Below are 16,722 nucleotides of genomic sequence, written 5' to 3' on the forward strand. Positions count from 1 at the left end.
GGCTATTGCCAGATCCTGGCCAGTACCCATGCCAGTTCTACTGTTTTGAGAATAAGACTGGCAAACATAATCTCTGACCTTGGTTTCAATGGGTGCTGTCCAATGAGCAAGGGGAATATACATCCATGACCCCCTTTGCTACGTTGATGGGTGAGAACTTCGTGCTGTATAATGTTTCAGCTACCAGAAAAAATGATACCACGTTGACCAATATTCAATATAATAACCTCTTGGCAAATAATACTGCCACTAGTACTTCAGTATGTGTTAGATCACCTTTTTTCTTTCTGATAAGCACTGATGTAAACAGTGGTGCTTTAAATTGTGATAGCTCTGATGTAGTCTGCTATTTAGCTGAATGCTGGGATGACACCAATGACACCACAGTGATGGTTAAGATTCCCTCCTTTGTGCCAATCCCAGTGGAGGCAAACCCAGATAGCTTTCCTATCCTTAATTTGCTGAAGAGATTTTGGAATTATGACAGCCATAATTTCAGCCATTGTGCTGACTGATGCTATAGCTACCACAGCTACAATTACTATGACCAATCAAATACAGACGGCTGAGACTGTCAATCAGATTGTAGAAAGAACTACAGAGGCACTAGAGATACAAGAAAGAATTTAATACCCATTTGGCATCTGGCCTTCTATTAGCCAATCAAAGGATAGATTTAGTTCAAGAACAAATTAAAGCACTATATCATATGACACAGCTGTCTTGTGGTTTCCTCCCTTCGAGGTTTATACATTATTCCTTTGCGAGCTAACTTTTCTCAAAATTTTCAACAGAACAAAGAAATCTCAAATTATCTGAAAGGAAACTGGTCCATGAAAGCAGAGCAACTATCAAGACAATTGCTGATACAGATTGCTGTCCTCAACAGCACTAGGCTGGACCCCATCACAGTTGAAGACTTTACCTCATGGATTACCAATGCTTTCTCCCTTTTCAAGGAGTGGGCAGACATGTTTGTCCCGGGGAGCTATTGTCCTCCTGGGATGCGGAGTAGGTCTCTGGCTTATTGGCTGTTTAAAAAGAGAACATGCCAGACACAAAATGGTTGTTTACCAGGCTATGACCACCATTAAAAAGGGTGCTTCTCCCAACATATGGCTGGCCTCTTTGAAAGATCAAGAGTTCGCCCTAGATCATTTTTGTCACAGTCATGTGGAGTCATTGTATCCAGGGACGGGCAACTTTCCTCGAACTCGGACCAACCTAAGACACGGGGCCTGGTGGCGATAGGGTAACTCTATGACGGGTAAGGCCGAGTTTGGATGAGAACGACCTAAGACAGGAGCAATGACAAGATTGACGTGACACCCAGATCTAGACCAGTCATTTTATTAAACAAAAAAGGGGGAGATGTAGAGAGCGGCGCGGCGAAACAAAGATGGCGCTGACATCCAGCCTTGTCTGGATATAAACGACTTACTGCACATGTGCAGGCTTGTCCCCTTCCCTCTAGTGGTGAACAGCGGTACTGCACATGTGCGGTTTATGCACCAGGTGTTAGTTGACCGTTAATATGCTAATGAGGTGATTCATTCTCCGCCAATCCCTGGAGGACAAGTAGTGGGGTGATCCAAGCCCCACCAATCCCTGAGAGATAATTAGCATACTGTTGTCTATATAAGCCGAGCGATTTTGCTGCTCGGGGTCCCTGTTCAAGAGAGCTGTAACACTAAGAAGAGCTGTAACACAGTAAAGGCTTGCTCGCAGAAGAATCCTGTTGCCGCGCGTCGTTCTTGCTGGCGGGACATTGGGCGCGCGACACATAAGTTTGCCTTTGATCCTTTTTAACAGGGTCTTTTGCAGAATGTTTTCCACCTTTAGAATTGTGGGTATTGGGGTTGGGGATTTAGCTCAGTAGTAGAGCGCTTGCCTAGCAAGCACAAGGACCTGGGTTCAGTCCCCAGCTCCGAAAAAAAGAATAAAAAAAGAATTGTGGGTATTTATGTGTGTGTTGACAAAGAGCTGGAAGGAAGGAGGAGTGAGCAGGGAAGTCCGGTCACATTCACAAGCTGGACCAGTCTTTAGGTTAGCAATGAGTTTCAAGAGCACAAGGTGATACCCCCTATGTCCCTATCAAAATGCAAGCTGGCTTGGGCTCCTATTTTGTTCTATTCACTGGAATAAACGGAGGGAGTAATGTCACTATTCACCCAGACTGGCCACCAGTAAAAATCTACTTTCCTGAGTGGCAAGTACTGCTTAGCCCATGAGAATTCCCTTCTAATGCTAGACCAAGGAACATTGTCTTGGGAACTGCAAATATCAGATAGACACATATAGAGGATCCAGAAAATAGGGTTCAGGAAAGAGGGAAGGCAATTTTGTTGTCTTACTTTTCTATTGCTTTGACAAAACACAATGACTGGGGCAACTTATAAAATAAAACATTTAATTTGGAGCCCATGGTCCTAGAAGATTCTAGAGTCCTTAACCATCATGGCAGGAGCATGGCAGCAGGCAGGCTCGATTGCTGGAACAGTATCTAAGACTTTATATCTGATCTAGAAGCAGGAGGCAGAAAGGGAGAGCTAGTGGGAATACCATGGACTTTTGAAACCTCAAGGCCACTCCAGTACCACACCTCCTTCAACATGGCCACACCTCCTAATCCTTCCCAAAGAGTTCCAGCAGCTGGGGATCAAGTATTCAAAATATGAGCCTATGGGGGCCATGCTCATTCAACCTACCAGGAGTGTTCTAGTTTGCTTTCTATTGCTGTAAGAAAGACCATGATCAAGACAATTTGGGGAGGAAATGATTTTGTTGTTGTTTTGTGTTGTTTTTTCACCTCATAGGTTATATAGTCCATTACTGAAGGAAGTCAGGGCAGGACTCAGAGGCAGGATCTAAAGCTGAAGCCATGAAGGCTTTCTCCCCATGGCTTGCTCAACCCGCTTTCTTACACCATCCAGGACTACCTGCTTAGAGGATTGCACTGTTCACAAGTGGGCTCCCTGCCCCCAATCAATCTTTAATCAAAACAATGTGCTCACACGCTAATATGATAGAGGCATTTTTTCAATTGAGGTTTTGTCTCTCAGATAATTCATGGTGTGAATAATAATGGCTTCACAGTCTCATATATTTGAACGCTTGGTTCCCAGGTGGTGTAAGTGTTTGAAAAGAATTAGAGATCATGGTCTTGTTAGAGGAGATTTGTCACTTTGAGGTTTCAAAAGTTCATACCAAGTCCAGGCTCCTCTCAGACTCTCTCTGTCTCTGTCTCTCTGTCTCTGTGTCTGTGTCTCTCTGTCTCTCTGTCTCTCTCTGTCTCTGTCTCCCTGTCTCTCTCTGTGTCTCCTTCCCTCCCTCCCTCCCTCCTTCCCTCCCTGTTGTCTGCTTGTGGATCAGAACCCTCAGCTACTGTTCGAGCGCCATGTCTGTCTGTTTCCCACCATGAGGATCTTGTTCTAACCCTCTAAAACAGTAAACAAGCCCCAACTTTTCTATAAGAGTTTCCTGGGTTGTGGTCTCTTCACAGTAACTGATCAGTAACTAAGCCCCTCTAGCTTGTATCCAGTTGAAAAAAAACAAAAACAAAAACCTACCAGGATAATGAGCATTTGTGAGACTGCTCATTGGCAGACTGCTTAGGAAACTTCAGCCCCTGATGAAAATCCACTGACACACATCAGCTGGACTAAGCAACAACCCACTGTGGAGAATGTGTTTCTCTGGATAAAATTCGGTTATTATGAGAGAAACCCAAACCTTCCCAAATTTTATTCCCATCACAGCACACAGAGATGATGACAGCAATTGTAAAGTTCACAGGGTGTGCTGGCTAGTTTTATGTCAACTTAACACAACTAAGGTCATATGGCCAGAAGGAATCTTAATTGAGAAAAGTCCTTCATAGGATTGGCTGAAGGCAGTCAGCAGGGCATCTTCTTGATTGGTCAAGTATGTGGGAGGGCCCAGGTCGCTGTGAGTGGTGCCATCTCTGGGAAGGTGGTCCTGGATGGTATAATAAGACCATGGGCAAGCAAGCCAGTAAGCAGCAGTCCTCCACAGCCTCAGCTTCATCTCCAGCCTTGAGCTCCTTCCCTGACTACCCTGGATGAGGGACAATAACCTGATAAAATTAACCCATTCCTTCCCAAGTTGCTTTGGTCGCAGTGTTTCATTACAGCAATAGACGTGTTAACTACGACACTGGAGTAAAAGAACACGGATGTGCCTTAGTCTGTTAGAAATCTTAAAAAAACAAGCACGCAAACAAACAACTCTCTAACAGACGGCTATTTCTGACAGTCCTGGAAGCTGAGGAGTCCCACCGAGAACTGGGATGGAGTGTAGGGGCAGGGCATTCAGGAATCCCCAGGTTCAGTTCCTAGCATTTTGAGAATAAAATAATGCCAGCAGTATCAAGAGGAGGATGAGAGGGAGGAAGTACAGGAAAAGGAAGAGGAAAGAAGAGAAGGAAGAGAAAAAGGAGGAAGAAAAGGAAGAGGAGGAGGAGAAGGAGAAGAAAATGTATCATTGTATCAGCAGATTTGGAACCTGGTGAGGGCTTGCTTTCCAGTTCCTGGATGGCATCTTATCGCTGTTCCTTCAGATGGTGAAAAAAGGGACCTCTTGCCCCTTCATGCGCCCTAGAAATACAGCCCAGGACAGAGGCTATGTAGCTTCACAAATCTGTAGCACACCAGAGAGGCTCAGCATTGGCTTCAAAGTGCTGGCTTAATTAATATAGATGTTTACTTACCTTTTATATAGAAATCTGACCTATTATTCTGCCCTGCTCTATGATGTCGCCAAGGGTCCAGACCCCATCTATGTTGTTGCTCCTCCATCCCCAGCATGGTATCCTCATCTTTAAGATGCAAGATGGCCGCTACATATCAACCGTCCATCCCGAGGATACAGGAGAAGGGATGGGCCACCTAGTCCTTTCAGAACACACATCAGTTGTCTTATTAGATCAAATATTAGTAAAACTTACTTGTTAAAACTAATAAGCACTCTGTTTCTGTGGATCAGGAATTTGAAAGCGTCCAGGGTGACAGCCTTTAGAACATTTGACTGGGGTGTGAGGTTTGCTTCAAAAGTGGTTGACTCTGGCAGAAAACCTCAATCCCTTGTACCTGGGCCAGTGAACAGAACTGCTTCAGAGATTTCCTGACTTTCCAAGTGGCTCTTTCCAGGTGACTGTAAGCTGCCACAGTCATGATGCTATTTCACCGCATTTTCCATCCAGCCATACTCTATGAGTAACTCCACAAAATGCCAGGAATCAGAAGTAAGTTTTTATCTCCATGGTAGTTTGGATGAGAATGGCCCCCATCTGTTTGAATGCTTGGTCCCTAGGGAATCAGATGTAAACTCTCAGCACCACGCCTGCCTGCCTGCCTGCCTGCCTGCCTGCCTGCCTGCCTGCCTGCCTGCCTGCCATGCTCCCGGCCATGATGGTCATGGAGTACTCTCTGACTGTAAGGAAGCCCCTGATTAAATGCTTCCTTTCACAAGTTGCCTTGGTCATGGTGTTTTTCCACAGCTAGAATAGTGACTAAGACACTCTCCTAGAAGGTAAATCATACCCTACCTGATTTCTCTCTTTTTCCACCTTCTCCCTTTCCCTACCCTTCTAGCACGTCTGTAATTTTGTTTCTTCTAGAGCCTCAAGTGCAATCATGTTTCATTTTCTCTCACATAGAACAGACTTTTAGCCAGGCTTACACCATGCAAAAGATAACTGTCCTAGATTCATTCCTGTGTCTATGAACCTGTCAGCTCCAAGGCATGCCAAGTGCAAAGGAGTCAGGAGGGGCAGAGCCAGGGCCTGGTTAGACAGGATAAGCCAGCAGACACAGTAGCAAGGCATGAAATTACAGCCCAGAGCTGGAGAGATGGCTCGAACATTAGGTGCACTGGCTGCTCCTTCAGAGAACTGGAGTTTTAGTTCCTAACACCCACATCAGGTACCTGGCTTACAACTACCCGTAACTCCGGCTCCCAGGAATCTGATGTCTTCTCTTGGCCTCTATGTGCAACTCCCTCCAGCCCCCATCATATATACATACATAAAAGATGAAAAGAAATTAAAAAGAAGAAGAAAGAAATTGCTGCTAGGACCAGAGTTGGGGAGAGGCCATCACAGAACCATGATAACTGAGGTAGAGGCTAGAGTGTCAAGCCAGAAAGCAGAGGGAGCCTAGTGGTGCCCTGAGGAGACAGGGGCCTGCAGCAAGAAAGGCAGACTCTTGGTCCTGAAGCTAAGGATCTCTAAGGTCTCTCCTACTCAGTAAGGAATAGTAAAGGTTTAGAGTGTAGCTTATTCGGTTGAGTATATACTTACCATATGTGAACCTCTGAGTTAGATTCCAAGTACCAAATAAGGTACCGAACCCAGTACTCAGAAGGTCAAGACAGTTCAGGAGTTCAAGGTCAGCCAGGGATAGAAAAGACTCAGTTTCAAACAAACAAGATTGATTAGTGATGCCTGCCAGGGTACAGGAGAAGGCTGTGGTAGGTGAACAGCACACAGTCTCTGGAACTTTTCCTTTTTCCACACGTGATTCACCTTCACCTCCTCTTCCCCCACTTGGATGCCCCACTCAGAAGAAAACCGTATCCACAACTCCACCCTTCTCATTTGGCCGACCCACTGCTAGACTATACGCCAGGAGCTTTATGAAAGCAGTTGTAATCAAAAGGCAGGTCCTAATTGTAAATGCATTTTGCACTTGGCAAGACAGCACAGGGCTTTCCTATGATTGTTTCTTAGTGTGATTTTTTTTAAAGCAACACAATCCTGTAGTAGAGAACTAATAAAGAAGAAGAAACCACTATGGGCTGAGGAAGCAGCTCACTTGGTAGAGTGGGGTTTGATCGCTAGTCTGGGCAAACAAGGTGTGATGGCATATACCTGCACCTCAGGCTGGTACTCAGGAGACAGAAGCAAAAGGTTGAGAGTTCAAGGTCATCCTTAGTTATGTGAGAGAGCTTCTCAAACATTAAAGTAAAACTTGGAAACATTTTTTGTTTTTTTTTCTTTTTTTTCTTTTTTTCTTTTTTTTCTTTTTTTTTCCGGAGCTGGGGACGGAACCCAGGGCCTTGTGCTTGCTAGGCAAGTGCTCTACCACTGAGCTAAATCCCCAACCCCACTTGGAAACATTTTAATCCTAAAGTCCATCAGGGAACTTGTTAGGCAGTACAAAACCAGGAGCATTCTCCTACTAGAGCAAGAGTTCTGGAACTTTCCTCAAGTGTCAGAATTATCTGTAATCTTATTTCAAAAGCCACTTCTCCCCCTCAAAAAGGCAGGCAAAAAGCTATGAGCAAGGCCAACGACAGAAATGGAAGTTTTAGTGCTCAAAAAGCATGGGAGAAATATAGGAGTTAAAACAACGAGGTGTCGGTTCCATTCTCTGGAAGACTGGCACAAATCCAAGAGTGATAAGGTCTAGATCCGGTAAGGGAAGGGGCACAAATGGCTACAACCTCTTGGGAGACTCATCTGGGGTTGCTGATGAACACTTAGCACGTTCTGTACAGACAGACCCACCCCACGTCCAGGTAAAACACGGGGACGGGAAGACACCGCAACTTTCCTGAAGCACGCACCCATTGTGTTCAACAGATACTTGTTAAGCAGCACCATGAGCCACACAGGTTTGGATGCCTGGAAGGTAGCAGAGAAACAAACCCGAATCCTGACTCCTGACTCCGGACAAGTTTACCTAGTAGGAGGAAACCTCTGCGAATCATGGGAGGAGGTGAGGGGCGGGGCTTAGGTGAGTGAGGGAAAGCCTCCTGGAGAAAACCCTCTCTAGGTACTTCTCTTGTTGCTATGACAAATGTAACTTAAGAGTCATAGTTTTAGCTCCAGCATCAACTTGGCACGAATCTAGGGTCACCAGGAAAGGGAAACTCAACTAAAAATCTGGCCTATGGGACATTTTCTTGATTGCTAATTGATGTAGGATGGCCTGCGTGGGTATTGCTATTCACAGATAGGTGGGGCTAGGCTGTGTAAGGAAGAGAGCTGATTGTGGAGCTGAAGCAAATCAGTAAGCCAGGTTCCTCAGTGGTCTCTGCAGCAGCTCCTGTCCTGGCTTCCCTCCATGATGAAGTCTAACCTCTAATATGAAAGAAACCATTTCCTCCCCAAGTTGCTTTTGGTCGTGGTGTTTATCATAGTAACAGAAAGCAAACTAGGATAGGAAGGGGGCGTACTTGGGCTACAGTTTGAGCAAGCAATCCATCACGATGGGGGAGGCACATAGGCAGGGATGTGAGGCAGCCAATCACACTGAGTTCACACAAAAACCAAAGAGATGTGGAGGCTGCTTCTCAGCCCACTTTCTTTTTTCTAAAGACTTTTATTTTATTTATATGAGTACACAGTAGCTGTTTTCAGACCCACCAGAAGAGGGCATCAGATCCCATTACAGATGGTTGTGGGCCACCATGAGGTTGGTGGGAATTGAACTCAAGACCTCTGGAAGAGCAGTCAGTGCTCTTAACCCCTGAGCCATCTCTCCAGCCCCTCAGCCCACTTTCTCTTTATTCATTTTAGCATCCCAGCCCATGGGATGGAGCTGCCCACTTTCAAGGTGGATCTTCTTCCCCAGTTAACCCTCCCTGTAGATGCTCTCAGAGCCACACCCAGAGATGTATCATCTATGCGATTCTAAAATCCATCTGGTTGACAAGATTCGACATCACAAAAGGCACTTAATCAGAGATTAGAAGATGAGGGAACTAGCCATTGGGACATCTGAGGCTGTCTTGGTTAGAGCGTTTATGGCTGCGATGAAACACCGTGAGCATAAGCAACTTGAGGAGGAAAGGGGTTTACTCCAGATGGTAATTTACCAGTCAAACTCCACTGCTCAGGGAAGTGAGAGCAAGAACCTGGAGGCAGGAGCTAATGCGAAAGACATGGAGGATTGTTGCTTGCTCCCCGTGGCTCCCTGTGGCTTGCTCATCCTCTCTTAGCAGGCCAGCCCAGGTGTGGCCTCGCTCACAGTGAGTTGAGCTCTCCTACACCAATAATCAATCAAGCAAACGCACTACAGACTTGCCTTCAGGCCAGTCCGAAGGACTTTCTCCATCGAGACTCCCTCTTCCCAGATGACTCTGTCAGATCCTCAGACCAGATAAACAGGTGTGGTAGGAAAAGACTGTGATCCCAGCACTTGGCAGGTAGAGGAAAGAGAATCAGAACTCAAGATATATACAGAGTTCAGGGCGGCCTGGGTTACAGGAGACCTTAAAACACACACACACACACACACACACACACACACACACACAGACACACACACACACAGACACACAGACACAGACACACACACACACACAAAGATGGGGGGTGATATTAACATATGATAAGTTCAGGAAGGACAGGGGGCAAACGGCTCAGAGCCTGGGGTAGGGGTGGATATGGTGTCACAGTAAAGACACAGCTTTACCCTGAATATAACCAGGCAGTGTCTGGAATGGGATGCAGAGCCAAGTTAAGGGAGGCTTTGGGGAGGGAAGTGTCTGACGAGGACTACAGACTGTGCCCTGATGCACCACCATCACACATCTACATCTGAAGGGCAGGGAAGACTGGAGGCAGCAGATCTATGGGAGGACTCCCATCACAGTGGGTGGGCACCATGGTCTTCCCTCCAGGAGGGAAGTTGAAAGGGGAGCAAGAGGGCAGCAGGTGACAGCCTTGAGCAGCTGCACACTGGCAGCTGTTTCTCTAGAACAATGGGATGCCCTGTGTCCTTCCTTGCTTTCCAGAGGCCTCTCACCCAGGGCCAGGACAAAGCAGGTCCCTTTGTTAATTAAATCTCCACCAGGGCAAACCAGCGCTCACTGACCAGGGCTCCAGCCAGAGGAAGCAGCAAGGCAACTAGTTGAAGCTCCGGCTCCTGGGAACACTTGGAAGAGGAAGACGGTCCCCCTGACTTAAGGGTTGGGCCAGAGGAAGGACATAGTCCTGGGAAGGGCTGGGGAGAGGCCAGGCCAGATGAGGCCAGCGCTGAGTGGAAAAGCAGACTGAGCAAAAAGCCTCTTCCTTCCTTGCTGGGGTGCCTGGCAGGGCAAGCACGGCTTGTGAACTTAGGGTGGGAAGTCGGAAGATGCTATCTAGTGAAATATATGATGCAAGACTTTGCCATTCTGTTTCCCTAAGGGAGAAACTGAGGCTCAGACAAGGTCTGATTTGCCCAGGCTCACCCAAACCCCCAGGCCTCTGACACCCATGACATTCCGCAGCTGCCAACATCTACACACTGAGGGGGCTAGGCTGGGAGTGAGGCAGGACCCGAACACGGTAAAATGGTTCCAGATGGAGGAAGAGAAGAGATAGAGGCCCTGAGGAGAGTGTGTACCTGAGTGGGGAGGGAACGACTGTGGTGAGAACAGCTCCACCCAGGTTGCAGGAAGAGATAGAGTTAGGGGAGAAGGTAGGCCTGGAGATCACTCTCTGGCCCTGGGAAGAGTGGACTCCCTCCACCCCTGCCACTGCCCCTCTCCAAGCCACCACCTCACCCTCTGAACAGCTTTGGGTGAAGAAGAACAATACTGCCTGTGTTTCCCTTTGCTAAGTTGAGCCAGTTTCTACGGGCTCCTTCGTGTCATGTCTAGAATGTAACGTGCTCCATCCTCTGTCTTGAATCTCCACCAGGCTCTGTAGAACAAACAGGGCCAGGGGTGAGGGGGGCAGGATCCTATGGGCTCACTGCCCAGCCCCTACTGTGGCAGAGAGTAGGGGGAGACTTGTCTTTCAGGCACTGAGCCCCTCCCCACGCTGTGGAGACAAGATAGGTGCATTTCTTCTTGCCTAGGCTGCCTGGCTACGCCAGAAAGATAGCCACACAAGTCACTGTGCTATGAAGGAGGAGAGGGTCCAGGAAGGCCCAGAGGGTATGACGGTTGAGGCCTAGGGTCTGAGGAGGTGACTACAGGGATGAGTACTTCTTTTATAATTATTCTGCCTTTCTAAAAAAGTTTATTTGGGAAATGGGCATTTTATTTTGTGTCGTGGTTTTTCTATATAGCCCTGGCTGTCCTGGAACTCACTCTGTAGACCAAGCTGGCCCTGAACTCAGAGATGTGCCTGTATATGCCTCCTGAGTACTGGAATTAAAAACTGTACCACCACTGCCTTAACAAGACTTTTTTCCTCTTTCCACTAGGTGCAACTCAGGGATGGAACTCAGATTGTCAGACTTGACCTACTGAGCCATTCACTGGCTTGGATGAGTTCTCTCCTTTTTTGTTTTAACCTCTCTGGATAGTCTCTCTTCCTTTCCCCACTTCCCTCTTTCTCCCTCCCTCCCTCTCTCCTCCTCTCCCTGTTCCTCCTACTCTTCCTCCTCCTCTTCTTTTTCTCTGCCCAAAAGCTAATCTCACACGAGCAGAGCAGACTGCCTCTTGAGAAGTGGTAGCCTCTGACACCATGGCTTACTAGTTATGTGGGGAGTTTTAATCTGAGTCCAGAATGAGAAAAGGACATTTAAAGATCTGGATGGGACATCAATTAGCTTAAGGGGACCCCAGAGGTCATGAGGTCACTGCCTGCTTGTGCTCAAGAGGGTCACCATGGTTTGACTAGGATGAAGCCAGCCCCTCGGGATCCCGGAAGGATCACATGTCGTTGGAGCCTTTTCTGGGTGTCTTCTCATTTTCCAGAGGGCCATGGTGTCTTCCAAGGGACCCTCAACCCTTTAGTCTCCATGCGTGCTCCCACAAAGAGCTTGATGGGAGAGGTGCTGGCAGGGATAGTCATTAACACAGCTGTAGTATTAGAACCCAGCAGGAGCTGCAAATTCCAGGCCGGCTACTCCCTCAGGCTTGGCTCCTGGGTCTTGCCGCAAACCAAGGAAGGTAACCCTGAAAGAGCTCCAACACTGAGTGGCAGCCCAGTCTCACAGTGGAATTTGTTTGAGAAAAGATTATCTGCTTACTGATTGTATAAGCTTGAGGGGTGCTCTAGTCACAAAGACAAAGGTCTCTCTTGCAGGACCTTCAGAGCCTTACTGAAGGGCTGTGGTCTGAGGAGATTTGACCAGAGTCCTACAGTCTTAAAAGGCCTAAGTCATCTTAGTACTGCTTGCCAAATACAGTATTTGGCTTCTTGGCACTATCTCACACACCGAACAGGCACTGAGATCTTTGTGAAACCTGTGCTCTGACTTTTATTTTGAAAATTAGGAAAAGCATTATTATTCTAGGTGTTCAAAAGGAAACATGGAGAAGCCTGCATTTGGTGACTGGAAGCAGCTCATGTAGACGTCTAGTGTAGCCCAGGCTATCTCTTACCTCACTACACAGCCAAGGATGACCTTAGACTCCTGTTTCTCTCCCCTTCACCCTCCCACCTCCCGTGAGAGCTGGGATTACAAGGGTGAACTACCTCATCAGTGTTATACACTGCTGGGGGGCCTAACCCCAGGCAACATGTGTTCCAGACAAGCACTCTACCCACTGAGCTCACTCCCAGAGCCTTAGTCCTATTTTACTATTTCCAGAAAAGTATGTCTGGGGGCTTTAGAGATAGCTTAGTGGTTAGGAAAGTTAAGCATGGGGGCTGGAATTTGGACCCCAGAACCCATAAAATGTTGGGCATGGTCTGGCATGCCTTGAACACAGCATTGAGTGGGGCAGACAGAAAGACATCAGGGCTCCCTACATACCTGCACACATATATACTGTGCATACATACATATATGTACATGCACATACATGTACACATATACCGTGTACACATACATATACGTGCATGAACATACATACATGCACACAGGCACATGTACATGTGTGTGCGCACGCACGTGCATGCACACACACGTGTGATGCATATTCCATGCCTGTGTGTGTATGTAAGGGGGATTTTCTAGGAACTTCTGGTTGTAAGGCTGGAAATGCAGCCCCAGAAGAAGAAAGCATTCTTACTGTCTGTGGGCCAGATGGCTTTGAGGATGGTTTAAGGCATGGTCTTGGCTGGTCCTGCATGTTGGGGAGGAGTATCTTTTGCCCTGTCCCTTCCTTCCCTCTGTGGCCCATCTGCTACCTCTGAACCAGTCCTAGGGTACAGGGTACCCGGGGGGGTGAGAATGTTGCTGATCCAGGGAGAGCCTCAATCCTCCTGGAGACAAGACCTGGGCCCCCACTCAGATGAGGCTGGGGACTAGCCATGCTACCTCATGGCCCATCCATCGGTTACCATGCATGGTAATGTTTTGGGTCTGGAACATCAGAATAAAGGAAAAGACAGGATTTCAGCGGCAGCTGTGAGACAACCTAGGGGTGAGTCACAGCCCAGAAATGCATTGTCAGGGGAATTACAGCTGCTGGGAATATAATGAGAAGAGCCCCATAAATGGGGACGTCAAGGTGACGCTCTGCTCATTGTGATTTGTAAATGTTGTAAACTTTATCGCAAACAGCAAAAACTAACAGCTCTCCACACTGCTGCCTTGTATGGGCAGTTTCAGGGACAGGGGATAGAGAAGGACTTGGCCAGGAGAGGTAGAGGAAGAAGAGGCCACAGGAAGCTGGTCCAAGAGACCAAAGGCAGAGATTTTGAGATGTTAATCCCTTGAGAATTGTCACAGATCTGGGATTTGAGTGGGCTGTGCATGTCCCCTAGGACACAGGGTGGGGTGGGGTGTTTATTTGTATGTGAAAGGAAACTTGTACCCCGTGACAGAAGGGGGTGCACCTAGGTCATCCCGCTCCATGAGTCCACCCTCTCAGCCCCAGGGTCTGGCTCAAGAAGACTAGAATTCCCAGGGGAGCCACAGACCCGGCGGCAGACGGTGCAGGGCACAGAAAGGAACTGTTTCCAGTGTCACAAGCACAGGGCTCCAGAAAAGGACCTTGTTCCGTGGGAAACCACAGAAAAAGGAACGGGTGTGACTGAGGAAGAAGGACTGTTGGTCTCAGGATGGAACTCGGCACCCCAGCCAGAATGGGAGCCGTAGACTGGGTAGAGGATATAGACTTCAGAGATGTCGAAGCAGCCTGCAGCATGCCTGTCCCTGTTTCCTTCTCTTAAAAGATTTTCCTTTTAGTTATGTGTCTGCATGTGAGTATGGATGAGCACAGAGGCCCCGGACTCCCTGATTTTGAAGTTATAGGCTGCTGTGAGTTGCCCAATGGGTGCTGAGAACCACACTTGGGTCCTCTGCAAGAAGAGCTCCTAACTACAGTCACATCTCCAAGCCCAGTAGGCCTGTCCTAACCTAAGCAAGCGGTTGTACTATGTCTGGTCAGGACCACAGACAAGTGCTTGTGCTGTGCTCTCCCGCAGCGACATAGGATGGCCTAGCCTGTTACTCAGTGTCTGAGGGAGGCCCACTCTCAGGACACCTCGGGTCCACATTACTCTCCCCCCATGCATTCCCTAACACCCCAACAGTCCTTTCCTACTTCTTAGTCTACTTTCTTCCCCTCTCCTGTCTCTATCCTAAAATGACCCACAAAATAAAGGAAAGTAACAAGGCCACCCAACAAACCACTGTGCTGGAACTGGAAAGGACTTGAGAGCACAGGGCTTGGAGCCAGGCCATCCTGATTCAAGGACTGTCTCTGCCGATGACTGCCCTGTCTCCTGGGGCCTTGTTTCCCTCTTCTGGAAAATGACATTAATAATGATCATGGACTCACAAACTCGTGGTGGGGGCTAAGGGAAAAGTGAAGCAGAGAGAGCTTCTCCTAAGACCTGGGCCAGCCAGCCTGAGCACAGTCTAGCCAGAGGCCATGGTAGGGACCCCTCACCAACACCAAGTCGGAAGGATTCCCTGGTCCTCCCTCACAATCCCAAGCTAACGACTGCCCACTGTCTGGCTCACCCCCGAGTCCATTCAACATACACGAGTACTTTATACGTTGCAGCTTTTACTTCAATTTGAAGCAGATGGTTGCACACAGATGTGAACAGCTTTGGCCCCTGGAGCACAAGGAGCAGGCCTTGGCTTTGAACGTACCCGTTCCCCCACATGCTGGCCCCTTCCCCTGGTCCCTTCCTCCCTAAACGCTCGTGCCTGACCTGCCCACAGGCAGCTACTGCCCTCCAGCAGAGTACTACCCCATGTGATAGCCTGAACCTGGCCACTGGTGAGGAGCACCTGGTGGGGCACATCTGGGAGCAAGGACCCTCAGAAAGATTTCCTTGGGGCACGTCCTGGGTGGGGCGTGGGGCAATATTGCTTCTTCAGTCTCCCCCTTTCTTCCTCTCTCAGGAGGCTTGGGTTGCAAGGAGCCAGGACCCAAAGGGTATCAGGAACAGGAGTCAGAGGCCTGGGTAGCTAATGGGAAGAGTCAAGGATCTCAGGCCCCATCTTCCACGGCCAGCCTGCTTGTCATGGCTCTAGGAAGACTGTCTCCAAGATGACCAGCTGCTCAGAGCCCGGCACAGACAGAGCACTGGCTTGGAGGGTTAAGTGCTTCTGAAGGTCACCAAAGGCCCACACCTTGCGTGAGTTCTGGCAGAAGTGCTAATCCATCTTTGGCTTGAGGTGGACTTGGTTGGGCAGCAATGGTGTGGTTTTGTGCTGTTGGAACTTCATCCCATGGTTTCCTTGGACGATCGATCTCTGTAGAATCTTTGGCAATAGCCCACCCCATCAGGCAGAAGGCAAAATCTGAAGTAACCCTGGATGGCTGGAGGACATCAGGAGACTAAGAGGGAGGCTGGTGGCCCTTGTCCTGGTCCTCGGTGACCCTGAGAGGTGGTGCATGGGCTGAGTATATGGAGCATCTTGAAGAAGACAAGGAATGAGGCTGTCTGTCTCCTGGTGGTCCCAGCTTTCTCCTCAGGCCTGACTGGGGAGAGACTCACAGTGGTGTCCGTGGTCTAGCCTGTGACAGGTCACTCCTGAAAAAAAAAGTACCAGTATTATCCCTGTTCATCCCGAAGTCGGATGCTAACACTCAGAGGACATTCAATTGTCACGGCTGCCCACATCCACACTGACCCGGCAGTATTTCAGTCAAACAATATGGCCGGATTTAGACGAAAAACTAGCAATCCCCACACCATGCCCCCTTTCTCCCCACTGAAGTCCACTGTCTTGAGGATGCCAAACCCTTTTAATCCCAGGGACACCTGGTGCTGATGTCACGAAGCCCAGAGTCACACCTCCGAGGGGTGTCAGAGCAGCCCTCTACTATGGGTACCAGAGTTGGGTAACAGCAGGGCTTCCCTGTATGCTGTTGTTTCCCAAGGAAGTAATTGTCTGCCCATCACTTTTACCATCTCCCCACCCTATTTGGCCAAGAACCTGTCATCACAGGTCCTGAGCCCTCCTTTAGCTGTGGCCTATCACCCACCAGATGGGACACCTGACACCATTACATCTTAGGTGTCCACCTCTGACAAATGGCTCAGATGAAGGAAACCAACGAGTCAGTCCCTCCTCTTTATGCAGAAATGAGAATGGACCTGTAGAGTCCTCACCCAGAAAACAACAGAATCCTGTGTATCTGAACATCATGAGGTGGAGACAGAAGGGGTCCAGAGTCCTACTGTGTTGCCTTCACAGGCACCTGGGACATCTTGAGAACCACGAGTTACTGGGTCAGGCTGTCCCTAAGTCCTGAGCTTCCAAGAAGGGACAGATGAAGAGGGCAAGCCAAGGACACACTGGAGCACCAGTCCTGGAGGACGGGGGGATGGTCAGAATGAGTACGGAGGCTCATGAGGGAGCCAAAAATCCATGCAGAACATGGAAAAAGTACTCAGAGACCTTA

General features: G+C 48.5%; 1 protein-coding gene across 1 annotated transcript in view; it reads right to left on the reverse strand.

Annotated features, from left to right (window-relative positions):
* Positions 1–14,853: 14,853 nt before the first annotated feature.
* Atoh8 (atonal bHLH transcription factor 8) overlaps positions 14,854–16,722 on the reverse strand; it is a 32,177-nt gene continuing 30,308 nt past the window's right edge. The window contains exon 3 of the mRNA NM_001109241.1: positions 14,854–15,847. Coding sequence (NP_001102711.1) covers positions 15,842–15,847 — 6 coding nt within the window. The 3' untranslated portion in view covers positions 14,854–15,841. The remainder of the gene's footprint in view (positions 15,848–16,722) is intronic.

The sequence above is a fragment of the Rattus norvegicus genome, chromosome 4, assembly GCF_036323735.1.
Source record: "Rattus norvegicus strain BN/NHsdMcwi chromosome 4, GRCr8, whole genome shotgun sequence".
NCBI lineage: Eukaryota > Metazoa > Chordata > Mammalia > Rodentia > Muridae > Rattus > Rattus norvegicus.